This window comes from Melospiza melodia, chromosome 4 (genome assembly GCF_035770615.1).
Source record: "Melospiza melodia melodia isolate bMelMel2 chromosome 4, bMelMel2.pri, whole genome shotgun sequence".
Classification (NCBI taxonomy): Eukaryota; Metazoa; Chordata; class Aves; order Passeriformes; family Passerellidae; genus Melospiza; species Melospiza melodia.
Window position 1 is genome coordinate 96766920 of NC_086197.1, and position 14436 is coordinate 96781355.

Below are 14436 nucleotides of genomic sequence, written 5' to 3' on the forward strand. Positions count from 1 at the left end.
CTGTCATTTTTCAGTGTAAAATTTTACTAGTCTTTTATGTGGGCTAGAATTGACATCTAGCTACCTTATTTGCTCACTGCTTATAATTTCAAAAAAAGTATCTCACAGCTGTCAAAAATTTTACCCATTTTTAAAGTTTTATTACCTACTTTCATCAAAGACTTGGAAGCTCGTCAGCTAATTGATTTGAAATGGTTGCATAAAAATTATCTAGATCAACCATGTCTTCAAAGTCTCTTTTCCTATAAGTGAAAAATTAACAGCTTCCAAAATCCTCAAGAATATCTACTACGTATCTAGCTGTCAGTTTTCAAATGCCCCCCAGTTTATTTGTCCTCTGGCTAAAATTCTGAATGGAAAAAAATTGGAAGGAAATTTGCACCAGGCAGTGATTAGGAAGATACAAATCAGAATCATTGCCAGGAGGAAAGTAAAATTTGTTTCTACCTATTCCAAGGGAACTGCTTCTAAGCCAGCAGCTGGTCTGTCCCAAACACTTCTTATCTCAAGAACATGTAATTAATGGATGTTAAATTCACAGAGAGGAATGCAACTGGAGTAGCAAAGAGAAGCTTTTGCCTCACCACTTGTCATCACAAAGAGCAGGGGCTACCAAGGGAAGGAACGCTCTTGTCTGAAAATCCCCAAACTCTCTCTGGAGCTCCTCAAACAGCGAGAGGTTCCCATGGGAAGAGCTGAGCAATAAAACAGGGCAGGAGCAGTGAATCTGCTAATGAGGCCACACATGAGCCTGCCTCTCCTGGGGCTCTGCTAAAGCATAAAGGAGACCGTGAGCACAGTCCCTCTCAGCTCAATTAAATGTTGCATTTTCCAGGTGTTCAAATTACCTTAATTGCCAGGCACATCTAGTTCCCTAAAAGCACTTGAAGTGTTTCACCGCAAACACAACTCTCAGAGAGCTACTGGGGCTTCGTTTGGCAGTGCTTCCTTTCAATGTGTGCTCAGTTATCTCACCAAAGTCCTGTGGAAACCAGCCTGATGCCCCCACGGGCTCCCCAGATATTGTCAGTGCTTATTGCAGGGGTGGAAAAGAAACAACTTGGACAGGAGGGTAACGTGCAGGGGCGACCCTGGCTGCTGGGTCTGTAGCTCTGGAGTTGCCACCTCTCACCATCCAAAGGGGAATTTTTACCCACTCCACACTGGATTCCCATAGACCTGGTGTGCTGCAGTGGAAGTTGTCAAAACTATTTCATTCAACATCTTCACTGCCAGAGGCGACAGGAACCTTGCATTAATTCACGAGGAAACATGCAAGTTCCAAGTTAAACTGAAAATTCTGATGGTTTGTGTCACACCCAATGTGGATGGCCAGCTGTCATCACTGCACAACCTGGGATACACACAGGCAGAATGGTTTGGAAGTCGGCTACAGATGAAAGGTTGCTGCAGCACCTGCTTGTCTTCAGCCAGGAAATACACAGCAGAAGGTTCCTGTTTGACCTGCACAATGGCTTCATTTAATGTGCCTTTTATTGCTACTAAATTACTTCCCTTCTCAGTCCCTTACAGGTGGTGATTGTTTGTTACTGTTCTTGATAAACACATCATATTCTATAAAATCAACACCTTCAGTGTTGAATCAGCTCTGCTGCTCAGTTCTTGGTACCTTCTCTCTACTTTTCTAGGCAAAATCTTTGGGTTTAAACCTACTTCAAATAACTTATCTTCATTAAGGAAAGTGCTATGGGACTATTTTTAAGATTAATGGTATTAATCTCTGGTAGCTGGACAAGTTCCAATTTCACTTATTACATCTTTATACACAGAAATTCTCCCCAAAGCTCCAGTGGGTGCAAATGCTTCCTGCACTGAAGAATGTCACATTACTGGATTTCTCATTCAGCCTGTTTGTTGCACTCCCTCAGAAACAGGTCTCCCAGGGCCCTCTGCAAAGTGCGGTGCTGTATAAAAAAACATCGTAATTCTGTTCAAATGTCTCCTTAAAACCCGGCTGACTCTGCCATTTGACTGCAGGGGCAGGGCAGGGGGAGTTGGTTGGGGTTTTTTCTTGGTTCTTTGCTTGTTTGTTTTTGGGGTTTTTTTTATTAACCATTCAGGAAGGAAAACCTCAGAGCCATTTTTATCTGATCAGTCACCTTCTGCAAGTGCTTGCAAGGTAATGTAAAGCTATTGACCACACTCACAGAAGTTGCCTCAGGTACCCAGAACAGAGGGCATGCACAGAGGAGGTGATGCTGTTCTGTGGTCAGGGTGCAGTAAAGAAAGGCCTTCACTGCCACTCCTATTTTTGAAAATTTTTCTTCCTTAAGTCTCATGCAAGGGGCTGAAAATGTAAATATCAAGAATGATTTGATGAACGCCTCAGAGTAGAGACTATTCAGAAGGATCTTTGCATATCCTAATAACAAGAAGTTAGACAAGTCCAAAATATAATTGGAACATTCTTCTATTCATTTGCTGTCCTTAGGTAAGAAAACTATTCTTTGAGGATAGATCTGGAAGTCTTGAGTTGGACAAGAAAGTCCCCAAGTCTGAAATTCCCCCAGAGTTTCTAAAAGCCAAATTTATTATTTAGGTATAATTTGTCTCTGGTTCTTTGTGTGGAATGGGTACCCAAGGTTTGTTCTGGCAGTGGGGTTCCTACTCATTTATATTCTTACCAAGCCTGTTCCTAGATCTGGCAACAAAAAGAAGAGGAAAATTAATGTTGAGAAATTAATAATCCATAGCAGTAGAGTAGCATAACTAAAGCAATTAAAATTTTACAGGCAGTGAAACTAGGATGCCTTATGATTAAACTGCAAATGTCTTCCCTCTTTCTACCTCTCATTGACTGCAAGCTGCACATTTACAGTATTTGTTGCTCAGGGTTTACATCAGCAAAATTAAAATATTAAAGGAGCATTTGGGCAAGTTTCAATGAGAGTAGTTGAAGACTCATTCCACCAAGGGTTTATAAGTAACTTTGCTTTGCTGCACAGTATTAAGGGTTGTAAATGTATTCTCTGTTGGACTGTAGGAATCACTTGAATTCAGATTTAAGGTGATATTTATATGGTTTTGTTTGTGTTTTTAAACAGTCTTTTCCTTCTGTTGGAATTCTATTGGAATTCTGTTGGAATAGGTTTTTTTTGTTAAATGTCTTTTAGGAAGGAAAACATTTCATGCTTCCAAAGGCTGGCCCTAAAGCCGCTGTGCTGTCAGTGTAATGCTGGGCCTGTGTATGAAGATTTGCTTGTCACAGCCATTCACTCTGGCTAGACAAGGCTTTTTAAGTATAATTAATTTAACCTGTGCTTTAGAAATGAAGGTGGTCTGGCTTCTAATTTCCTGCTGCTAATACAAAGTAGGAATGCAAAGAAAACAGACCTCAAGGAGCAAGCTTCAGTCTGCTTCTTTGTCCTCTAGCTGCTTTAAAGGTTTTGTTCCAATTACAGAATAGATATAATAAGCAGGCAATTTCTTTTAGGACTATAGGAAAGCAAAACCTTGCTTGTCTGTTTCATTGTCTAGCAAGCTTCCAGTGGGTTTTGTGTCATTGTGCTGTGGGAGGCACTGAAAAGTGACAAGCAAGGGGTGTCATGTCCAGTGTTATAATTGGCAGTGATTTGTTTCTCATGTCTCAGTCCCTGGTGGTGAATTGTGCTGGGTGATGTACAGCATTGCCTTTCCATGGGACATCCATGGCCTGCAAGGCCTGGAAAACCAAGAAATTCCTACCTGGATGAGACTTTCTGTCAGATTAATTTACTGAATTTTAGGGAGGATCTGGTGTTCATTTACTCTGAGCATCTTGAAACGCATTGCAGAGGACATAAGTAATCTCTGAGGAACTGCTATAATTAGTTCATAAAGGAAGGGTGACATTCTTCTGGAGGTGTAAGAAAATTTTCATAATGGGAAATACCTGCCCCAAGTGGTTTTGGGGAGTTCCAGTTAAGATACCACCACCTATAAAGAAGTCAGAGACAATTCTGTAACAAAATTTCAGTAAAAAACCAGCTGTGATAAAAACCTGATACTGAGGTTTTACGATGAACTAAAAATCCAGAAAATATTAGACAATTGTACTAAATCTTGTGGGCCTTTCAAAGCACTGCTGCTTTCTAAAGGACATTAAACCAGTCTGTAAGTATTTTTCTGGGAGTATGGAGGACAAGGCTGTGGTGCTTATCAATACCATTTGTAGCATAATTTAGGAGGATTTTTATCACAAATTTAGGAATCTGATAGTGAAACTTCACTTATTTTAAAGGACAGGATGGTGAAGGTTACCAGTGGCAGAATATCTGGAATCTGTGTCAGAAATCTTTGAAAGCAGCAAGGTCAGCAATGAAAGGTTACCAATGAAGATTAAAGGTCATGCCAAACTAGCACAGGTCCTGTATTGTGCAAACTCAGTTTTCCTAATGATGGAAGGAAATGGCCTGGAAGCTGATCTCCTCAAAAGGCTGAAAGAGCTCATAATCACTAAGTCTCCTAATCACTAATTACTGTGGACTACTAGGCACCCTGATATCTCTTAGAAAAGGGGAAAATAGATTTCCAAGTTTCAAAACCAAAGAAGGATACGAGATACTTTAAAGTACAAAATGTGAATTAGGTGTAGTGTAATTAAATTCCAGACACATTAAGAGCCCAAAATGGAGAAATAATGAAGGGAAGGATAATAATTTGTATTAAATCTAGGAAAGCAAAAGCCTACTCTGTGTTTGGCTGTGTAAGTGAGGTTTTAGCTGCCATGGGAACCTGCTGTACTGCCGAGGGTGGGAGGGAATAAGAGGGGAAAAGGAAGAAGAATTTTTAACTTTAATACCTTTTCTGTTTGTATAATCAAAGCCTACAGGGCAGCAGAAGACAGGATTTACAGCCTCTCTCAGCTCAACAAACTACAGAGGGAGCTAGTCACATTCCTCACCTTTACCTAAACTTTAAAATTAATATTTCAGCAGCCATGACCTTGTGGCAGGAAAAACTCTGGGTGGGAATGAAGTCTTCAAAACTTTCTTTTCCTTTCCTTCTGGTAAAGGACTTCACTGACTCTGCCATACATTCTGTCCTCCCCCTTAATGGGTTTTTTCCCTCTGTTGTTTTTGTTGGGTTTTTTTCATGTTGACAGGGACATTGCCGTGTGGATTTTGGGCATCAGGGCAGAACAGGAAGGACCAGGGACTGGATAAGTTTTTGTGAATCTCTTGTCCACCCTCAAGCCTATCTTCTCTCACACACTCCCCATTTTCTTTTTTTTTTTCCCCAAGCCCATTCCGCCTTGAATTCTTCTGTTTCCTGGAATTAAGCAATTAATAAGATCAGAGTTTTGGTTTTTTTGTTTTTTTTCTCTCCACAAAGCTTTGTCACGTGCCTCCTCAAACTTACAGCAACTTGTAAAGAAAACTACCCCTGGGAGCTGTTTAGGTGCTCCTCATGCTTCCCACCAGGGCCCCTTTGCTGTGCTGGAACTGATAGGAGGGGACAGAGGGAGAAAAACCTGAGCAGGTGGGGGAGGAGGATGGGGGGCAAACAAAGAGCAAATGCTCAGGCAAAACAAGAGACAAAACGAGTTCCCCCACCTGCATGCTCTTCCTCTCTCTACCTCCAGAATAAGATGCACACCCACAGAAAGGGTCATTTCTGAGAGGAGGTTCTCCCCTCCAGTTTTTCCCCTTTCTGTGCATGCAAGTGTGGGTTTGCATGAGCAGCAGAGGAAGCTTACCTATGAAAACTGGTGGGCACCATCTCTGGGGATTCCTGCTGCCAGGTAAGATTTGGCTTTTCTTCTTCTCTTTGCTGCTCGACTTTTCACAGAGGATGCCTGTCAGCTCATGGGTGAGCTGTCTGTGTGTCCAGCCAGTGCAGCAAGGGCAGCTCCTGTGCCTAAGGCTAAGGAGGCTTACTGCAGGGTGGAGGAGTTCCCAGAGGGGGAAGGATGTTCTCTCTCTCACTCCTGCACTCTGCATGAGGGAAGGGGCACTCCTGGAGGTGTCCCAGCCTGTGCTCAGGGACAGGGCTGTCCCTGGAGCTGACCCTCGGCACAGGTGCCCATGCCAGCCCTCGGGACGTGAGTGCCACCAGGCTGTGCCACAGGTGAGCCCCTGGGAGGGCTTCTGGGGGGATGGAGAGCAGGGGGGCTCCCACAGCCCCACAGCTGGAGGCAGGCGTGGAAGGAGGGCTCTGAGCCCCAGCTGTGGGCCCAGAAGAGTCAGGGACAAGGTGTGAGCGTGGCCAGCAGCTGTCCTGCAGGCAGTGTCACCCACCAGGCAGTGTCTCTCAGCTGTTCGCACAGCTGAGGTGAAGCACAGCTGGAGTGCTGCAGTGTGTCACCCTGACTTTTTAAGATTTTTTAAGATTTTCTAAGCCTTCTGATGTTTACATTCTTGTAACGAACTTTCTCACACACTTTCTGTAAATAACTCATTGAATTGCATTCTTTTATAGAAGAAGAGAAATTTGATGGACTGCTGGTTTGTCATTGGAGAGGTGGGTGGATGGGTCACTCAGGGACAGGGTTTAGTGGTGGACTCTCAGTGCTGGATCTACAGATGGACCCAATGATCTCAGGGGTCTTTTCCAGCCTAAACAATTCTATGATTCTCTGGTTACCTTTTTCTGGCATTCCTGCCATGTTTGGAAAGGAAGTGTTTAGACATTCTCTGTCCTCATTTTCTATGTCACCAAAGAATTATGGTATGGTGACAACCTGAGACCATCCTTGGACAGAACCAGAGATGTCCCTCACTTCCCACTGAAATTGAGTCTATTAGGAATAGTCCCACTGTAACACCAACGGTGCCAAAAGAATTTGAGTGGCAAATCTGTGATTACAGTGAATCAGTCCTGTGTGTTCTGGTTGCACCAAAGAGATGAAAACCAACAGTGCAGCTGGCTGGGGTTCAGCTGGGCACATTTCTCTGTGCTCTGCCTTGTGTTAAATCTTCCATCAGAGGCATTGTCAGGGCAACCAGTCTGATGCTCTGAGATACATGGCTGCAGGTGGCTCTGGAAACTGCCAAGGTCCTTAAAGCCATGCCTCAAGAGCAGCTGGGGATATATTAAACCTCTAGATATTTATATAGATATACCTGGGGATATATTAAACCTGTAGATATCTATATATATACCTGGGCATATATTAAAACCTGCATGGATATCAGGCCTTCCTTGCATTCTTCAATTTGACAGTCAGACAAATTTAACAATTTTTCTGCTGTAATAATGTGAGCATAAGTGTTGCTTCAGCTCTGCTATCCATTTGAGATTTGTTTCAGCTCAGTGGAACACCAGCTTGCATGCTGCTGTCAAACATCACTTTATCATATTCCACCACAGCAATTTTTTGGTGTTCTGACCAATCCTGGATGTGTGATGCAATGGAGGAGCCCTCTACACCTTTGCCATCTTCTCTAGCTGGAAGATGCTTTGCTCATAAATAAGGACATTTCATTGAGCTGTGGTTCATATGTTTTCCTTTTCCAGGTTTTGGGGTTTTTTTCATTCCAAATTTGCTGTAAATATGCAGAGCATTTCAAACCTTACAGTAGAGGCTATTTGATGTGCTTCCATGGCAGCACACTTCATGTGATTGTCATAAAAGGATTTATGCTGTGAGGTACATGCTGGTTTTCCCCATTGTACAGGGTCAAAAGTGGGGTTCAGGTTCAAGAGTGGGACTTTTCCCAATACATCAAGAAAATCAGAAGCAGACCAGGAATAGGTGCAATAAGTGTTCAGCAAGCACAAAAAATTTATTTTTCTATTGCAAAAAAACCTCTATACTCCTTAGTGTTGATAAGGAAAGACATTAGAGTTCCTGTCAGGACAGTGTGAAATGCAAACATTTCTCTTATATGTAGTCACAGCTCTTATGTCAAATGATGGAGAGATCTTGGTAAAAATTGTGGTGTCATAAGCAAAGTCCTTTTGTCTTGTTGATATAAGAACAGAGCCTATGAGCAAATATTAGCCTCTAAAGATATACTTCTGTTATTTTCACCTGTATTTCTGGTAAAACAGGTGCCTGTTTGGGAAGCCATGAAAACACATGCATCCAGAGGTATAGACATAAAACCATACATATTTTAACTTATGTGAGATGTTTCTTCAGGCAAACATGAGAGAACAGGAACTTTTCCTATTCATATTTTCAGGCAGCAGTTCTGTAAAACACAGGACTGCCTAAAAGTGAACACAGAAGCTGATTTCATAAATATTTTCAGATCTGATTTAGAGATTGAAATTAAGAACAAAGTAGTGCAGTATGTAACTAGAGATTTAAGAATTGCTGATACCTTTTGTTTTCAAATTGCAGTATTTAGTTTTTCTTTACTTCTTTGTATTTACCTGCAAAGAAGCAAATTCACATTTTCCCTGAAACAATTGACCACTGAGCCCTAAGACTCTATGTAAAATGGTAAAGGGAACTAAACCTCTTTATTCTTGTGTAACTCATTAGCTGAAATCAGACGATTAGAGCTAATGTTTCCATCTAAAACAATTCAAGTGCCTCATTAAGGGGGATAGATTTCCTTTGATCTAATTACTTCATGTCCCAGATATATGGGAAATTCAGAGATCAGTGCTGAGAAATCTCTGCAGACCTGGTCACATCCAGAAACATGAATTTACATGTAGCCTTCAGAAATGTAATTTAAAATGTTAATGAGCCTTGTTCAGTCTGCTGGCAATGCTTGGCCAAATGCTTAATGAAATCACATTGATGATGGCCAGAGAGCGAAGATGATGGCTGTTTGCTGAGTATGATTTAATCTCCATTATTATAGGCAAGTGGATTGCAAATTTCCATAATTAAACATCCAGTGCACTGGTCAGATTCTGTTGTAAAGTTTGGTAATTGCTGTTGTTGGGAAAACAGTCCAGCGGGGTGTTGCTGTCACATGATGAGCTTTTGAGGCTGAGCTAATGGGATGCCCTTTTAAAGTGTTCTCCATGTTTTCTGCTTTAGAGGCAGAGGATACCATCATGGAGGTTTCATCCAAGGAAAATACTCACTTTTTCTCAAACAACACAGTCTTGCCCGTGGACCGATCTTCATTCAAATCCGAATCTTCTGCATCCAAGGAAAAGCAGGCGTGTTGTGGAGGTCTAAAGGTAGAGTAAGAGCTTTTGAATATTCCAGTAGGGAGTTACAAACTCTCTCTAATTTTTCTTTTTTTAATGAATGATCCCTTTTTAAGTTCTGATTATGTCATGCTGAGTCAGAATGAAATTATTAGATACGTTTCTAAGTCACAGAAAATCTTCTTCAGATCTGTAGTTGCCTAAGGTTTGGCAGTCATCAAGTATTATTTGTTCGCTGAGGCTTGCATATTGTGAGATCTTCCAAGACCCATCCTAAAAAGTCCCTCTATCTTCCTTATTGCTCCACCTGAAGTTGAGAAAAGGGCAGACAGGCACAGGCAGCTGTCAGTGCAGATTGCTTTTTTTAAGATAGTAGCTTTTTTAAGATAGTTGCTTTTTTAAGACAGCAGCCATGGTATTCTGCTGGGCTCTCTAATATTGTGTTATGGTCTGTGTGCTTTGAGTGCTGTATTATTAAAGCATGATTGTAATGCTCCTCATTCAAGAGAACTCTGCATGAGGTGACTGCAATGAAACTGCAGAAATATTATTTCTTTTTTACCACTTTTTCCACACCTCTCTCACCCCCAGGAAGTTTTTCCTGGGGCAGGGAGGTCCCTGCTCCGAGCCTCGGGATGTGGCTGTGCCTGCCTGGAGGGAGCTGCATCTCCCTGCTCGGGACAGGGGGCACAGCAGCCAGCACAGGGCTCTGCCTGCTGCCTCTGCCCCTCCTCCTGACACTCTCCTGGGTGAGGGCTCAACATCACCGTGCAATGCTGAGATGATCTGAGTTACACAAAAAATGAGCTTTTGGCGTTGCTTCGTTCTTTTCATGGTGCACAGTCTTTATTTCTGTTGTTTTGTCCCCTCACTTAAACACGCATCTTTCAGCTATTAATCCAACTCCAGTCAGTGAAATGAGCAATAGTTGCCCTGAAGTCTATAAATTTTAAATGGTTTTGTTTTGAAATGAAAGATGAGTTGTTATTAAATAAATTTTGTACCATAATATAATTCTATCACAGCTTCTCCATTTGCTACAATGATAATCCAATCCCTTCAATGAATAAGACTTCAGTCACACATTAGCCAGTCAGGAATCAGTTTATTAGCTCCAGAAATAGAAAAGCAATATCATTTCAGCTCAGTTTCTTTCTCTTTAAAGTTGTGTCTTCTAGGAACCCAAACTGATATTACTAATGTATTTTTGTAGGAACTTGGAAGCCCTCTCTCTTTTTTTGGTGAACTAACCCTTTTTGAGTTCTGATAAGGTCTTGCTGAGTCAGAACAAAATTATTAAAGATATCTCCAAGTCATAAAAAAGTCTGCTTGAGGTTTTGCCTAATGTGTTAAGAAAACAATATACAGATACAACAGGTTGTTTTTACCAATTATCAACCTTCCTATGTCTTAAAATTGCCTTCATTAACCAGAAAGATGTAGTGAAATATCTGCTTACAAGCACTGACAAAACAGAGAAGAATGTGAAATCATGTGTACCTTTCTGTCCCACCCCTAGCTCAGGAGGGCCTTTCCACCACTGCACACCTGGCACAGAAGCAAACCCAGTAAAAAAATTTGTTCCAAAGACATTCAGAAGCATTTCAAGATGTAGTTTACCTATACAATTTTCCTGTAAAAAAACCCAAAACTATGTGCTGTCACATTGCTATTTAAAATCCAAGGGCATAAAAATACAGAAAATTATAATGATTGTACTGGAGAGTCCTTTGAGAGATGCTGCTGTAGGAAAAAAAGACCCAGAGAGGGTTTGTAAATATTTATTTACCCACAACTGTTTCTGAAGGAGGGATAACCAGCCCTGGATAAAGTGACACAGAGATATATTTGAATATACTTGAATTTGCATCCAGCAGTGCTGTTATTGCCACTGTGCCTTGTCAAATGAGGCGTTGTGAGGTTTGCACTGGAGGTGAGCACATTGCTCAGAGCAGGTGGTTACTGGGAGTGTGATTGTCAGAGAGGATTAAGGAGCTGCACATGGTTATAGACTTCTAAGTAAAACCTTAATGTGTCTCTTAACTTCTGGGACTGGGTTTTATACAAAGCATCCATATTTGTATTCATTTTGGGTCCACACCGCCTGTACCTGAAGGTAGAAAGCAAAGTTGTGGTTTCCATGACCTATTCCACTGTGTGTGATTATCTGTGGAGCAAATAAACTGAACCGGGCTGCATTCAGTGAGGGCTGATTTAGGCAATAGATCTGCAGGAACAGAGTTCACTCTGAGGACCCTGCACTCCCACCACAGGCACTGCAGACCAGCCCTCCTCTTTCGGGTTAATTCTGTGGGAAAGGGGCTCAGTCTGTACCTCTGAAGTACAAACCAAAGCACTGGGAAGGGAGATGGAGTTTAATTTCCAAAACCCACTCCTGATTCAGAAGGACATGCTAAAACAGATGCAGTGATAGCTGAGAGAAAACTGTCTCTGCAAAATAAAGGGAGGGGAGAAGGTGCAAAATGCAGGGTGCACTCTGAGGAAAATGCATGTATTAGTAGAAGAGAGTTGCCTGGCAGGTTCATCTCACAGAACATGTAACATATTTAGAAATGTTCGAAAACTCACCTCCCCACCAAGCCACACTTAGCACTTATCCATATGGTTACTGTACAAGAGAAAATCACAGGTTTCTGTCTTTCAACAGAACAGTAACTTTGGCCTCTACCTGAAATTAGCAATGCTTGAGAGTCAATTCAGTTTTCATCAATATTGCTCATAAGACATGAACAAATCAGCAATCTAGCATTTAATAAGAAGTAGGAGGAATATTGGTTTGGCTATTTGGCAAAAGAAGAGGTAGGAATGCAGAACATGTTTAAAAATAATTCATATATCTTCTGTACTGTCCGATTTTAATCACTGTCTCTTTTTTTTCCCCAGATATTTCTTGGTGCATTGTCTTTTGTTTATTTTGCTAAAGCACTGTCAGGAAGTTATCTAAAAAGTACTATCACACAAATAGAAAGAAGATTTGACATCCCTTCCTCTTTGGTTGGTGTTATTGATGGAAGCTTTGAAATTGGTACGTGCTGTAGAAACACGTTTTTATTTTCAGAAAAATAAAAGAGTGATGCAGTTTGTTCTGAGGAATGATTGCATGAATCTCCCTGAAAACTTAAAACTGAGCAAGATTCACCTGGTAAAAATAAGTGGGGTTATCATGATGATTGTTTTCAATAGGATAAGGTTGCTAATACAAGCAATTCAGCATAGACATAAAAAAATATAATTTGATAAGCTAAGCATGTGGCTAATTGTAATTTGGTAAGTTAAGCATGAGACTAATAAACTTTTGATGTTGAATTAGAATTTTCCTTCACGGATTTCTGCAGGCAGAAATCCACCTCACCCACAGGTGTTTGTCCTTTGTGATCTCCATTATTATAGGAACAGATTATCAAGCATTATTAAGCTTTATTATTATTAAGCATTATGCCCATTATTAAGCAGCAGGAGAACAAACCTCTAATTATAATCTACATTTCTTGTCCAGTCCCTCTCCTTCCCTCTCACACTAAGGTTGCCAGCATGTCATTATCTGTTACAATTTCAGGTTACTGAAGTTATCTCATGGGTGTTCTGTGGGCTGTGGTACTCACTGGTATGAAATCTTGGCCTAAGTGTGTGAAACTCAGCTTGATTCCTCCTTTTCCTGCCTTTCTGGTTATTTGCTCTCTTCAGCTGGCACAGGCTTTCTCCTCTTTTCCAGCTGTTTATCCAAAGCTTTATGGTTTTCCTAGCACAGGAGTCACTGGGCTCCTGCGAATGCCTGGAAAAGGGAGAAAGGCCATTCCCACCAAATCAGTGCCTGTACTACGAACTGGGAATTGTTATTTTAGGGGATCTCCTGTCAACAAGCAGTAAAACTCAGTTTTCCTTTTGTACTCTCAAAGGGAACCTCCTAATCATAATTCTAGTGAGCTACTTTGGAGCAAAGCTTCACAGGCCAAGAATAATTGGAGCAGGCTGCTTAATTATGTCAGCTGGAACATTCCTAATTGCAATGCCCCAGTTCTTCATGGGAAGGTAAGTGCAGAGTGATCCCTGTTTTCCAGCTGGGCTGTGCACACTGAATGGCACTCACTAAAACATTTAGGCATTGGTTGTGAGGATAGAAATAGGCATATGGGAATGTGGTTACTTAATTTAAATTTTTTTTTGTGAAAAGATTTATTGCTGTAGAGCAAATAATTATTTATTTTAAAATTATTTTAAGTATTGTTTATTATTAAAAATAATTATTTATTTTATAATTTATTACTGTAGAGCAAATAATTTAACATGTATATTCTTTTAAGCTGTAATCAGCTTTTTCAAATTAGTCTCTGATTTTGACTGGCCACATTTTGGTGTGGTTTAGGAATTGTTAAATGACAGTAAAGAAGTGATGACTAAACTCAGAAAGACAAGCCAGAGGATACACCAGTGTCTGATAATCTCAGTCCAAATTCATGTATCATAGTAGAGCAAAGTGCCTGTTAAACTGAAATTAATCACTGTTGCAAAAAGAACCAACGGGACAATTTTCACGTACAGATGCAGCACAAACAGAGCTCTGTTTATGCCCTGAAAACCACCACAGGCAATGGATCCAGATGGATTCTTATGGATGCAGATGAAATTTGCACTTTAGTCCTTTAGGCCTGTCTGGTAGTCACAGATCTGCTTGCTTTTTCTCATCAGTACTTATGGATAAATACAAGTTTGTTTTCCAAACAGATACAGGTATGAAATATTCTCTTCCACCATCAATTCCACTGTCAGCCTCTCTCCATGTCTGCAGGACAAAAGCCAAACTCCACTCTCAGCCCTGGAGAAATCTCAAGCAAAAGTAAATGCAGGTGAGAATTGTCTCTGTTAAATCCTGGGGCTGGTAGTGCTTTGCTGTCATTGATGTTCCCCAAATCCTTCTGTCAGGAGATCCCAGTTTTCATTAAAGGCAGTGAAAGAGTTTTCTAAAAAGGAGTGGGGCGGCAAATGTATAAAACCAGCAAAATTGTACTATCTTTGAGGCAACTCATGCTAAAAATTTTTCTACCCTAGGCCATTTCACAGTTTTCCTAGTGTTTCTCCCACAACAGAAGTATTTTAGGAGCCCTGAGCTTTGAGTGTCAAAGTGCTACTACAAACACATGGTTGCTGTCTCTTGCTGTGCCCCCAGGGTGTGAGAAGGAAGCAGGCTCCTCCATGTGGATCTATGTTTTGCTTGGAAACCTCCTGCGTGGAATAGGTGAAACCCCCATCCAGCCCCTGGGAATTGCATACATTGATGATTATGCTGTCGAAGAGAATGCTGCCTTATATATTGGTAAAATAAATGTAATTGCTTTTTCCTCATGCACTTCTCCCCAG

General features: G+C 41.1%; 1 protein-coding gene across 3 annotated transcripts in view; it reads left to right on the plus strand.

Moving 5' to 3' along the window:
- The first annotated feature begins 8944 nt into the window (after positions 1–8944).
- Positions 8945–14436, plus strand: part of SLCO1C1 (solute carrier organic anion transporter family member 1C1) — a 29714-nt gene continuing 24222 nt past the window's right edge. The window contains exons 1-5 of one of the 3 annotated variants that reach the window (XM_063155684.1): positions 8945–9090; positions 11965–12106; positions 12978–13110; positions 13804–13925; positions 14246–14392. In XM_063155684.1, coding sequence (XP_063011754.1) covers positions 8962–9090; positions 11965–12106; positions 12978–13110; positions 13804–13925; positions 14246–14392 — 673 coding nt within the window. In that variant the 5' untranslated portion in view covers positions 8945–8961. The remainder of the gene's footprint in view (positions 9091–11964; positions 12107–12977; positions 13111–13803; positions 13926–14245; positions 14393–14436) is intronic. The other 2 variants (XM_063155683.1, XM_063155682.1) reach the window with 2 other exon arrangements.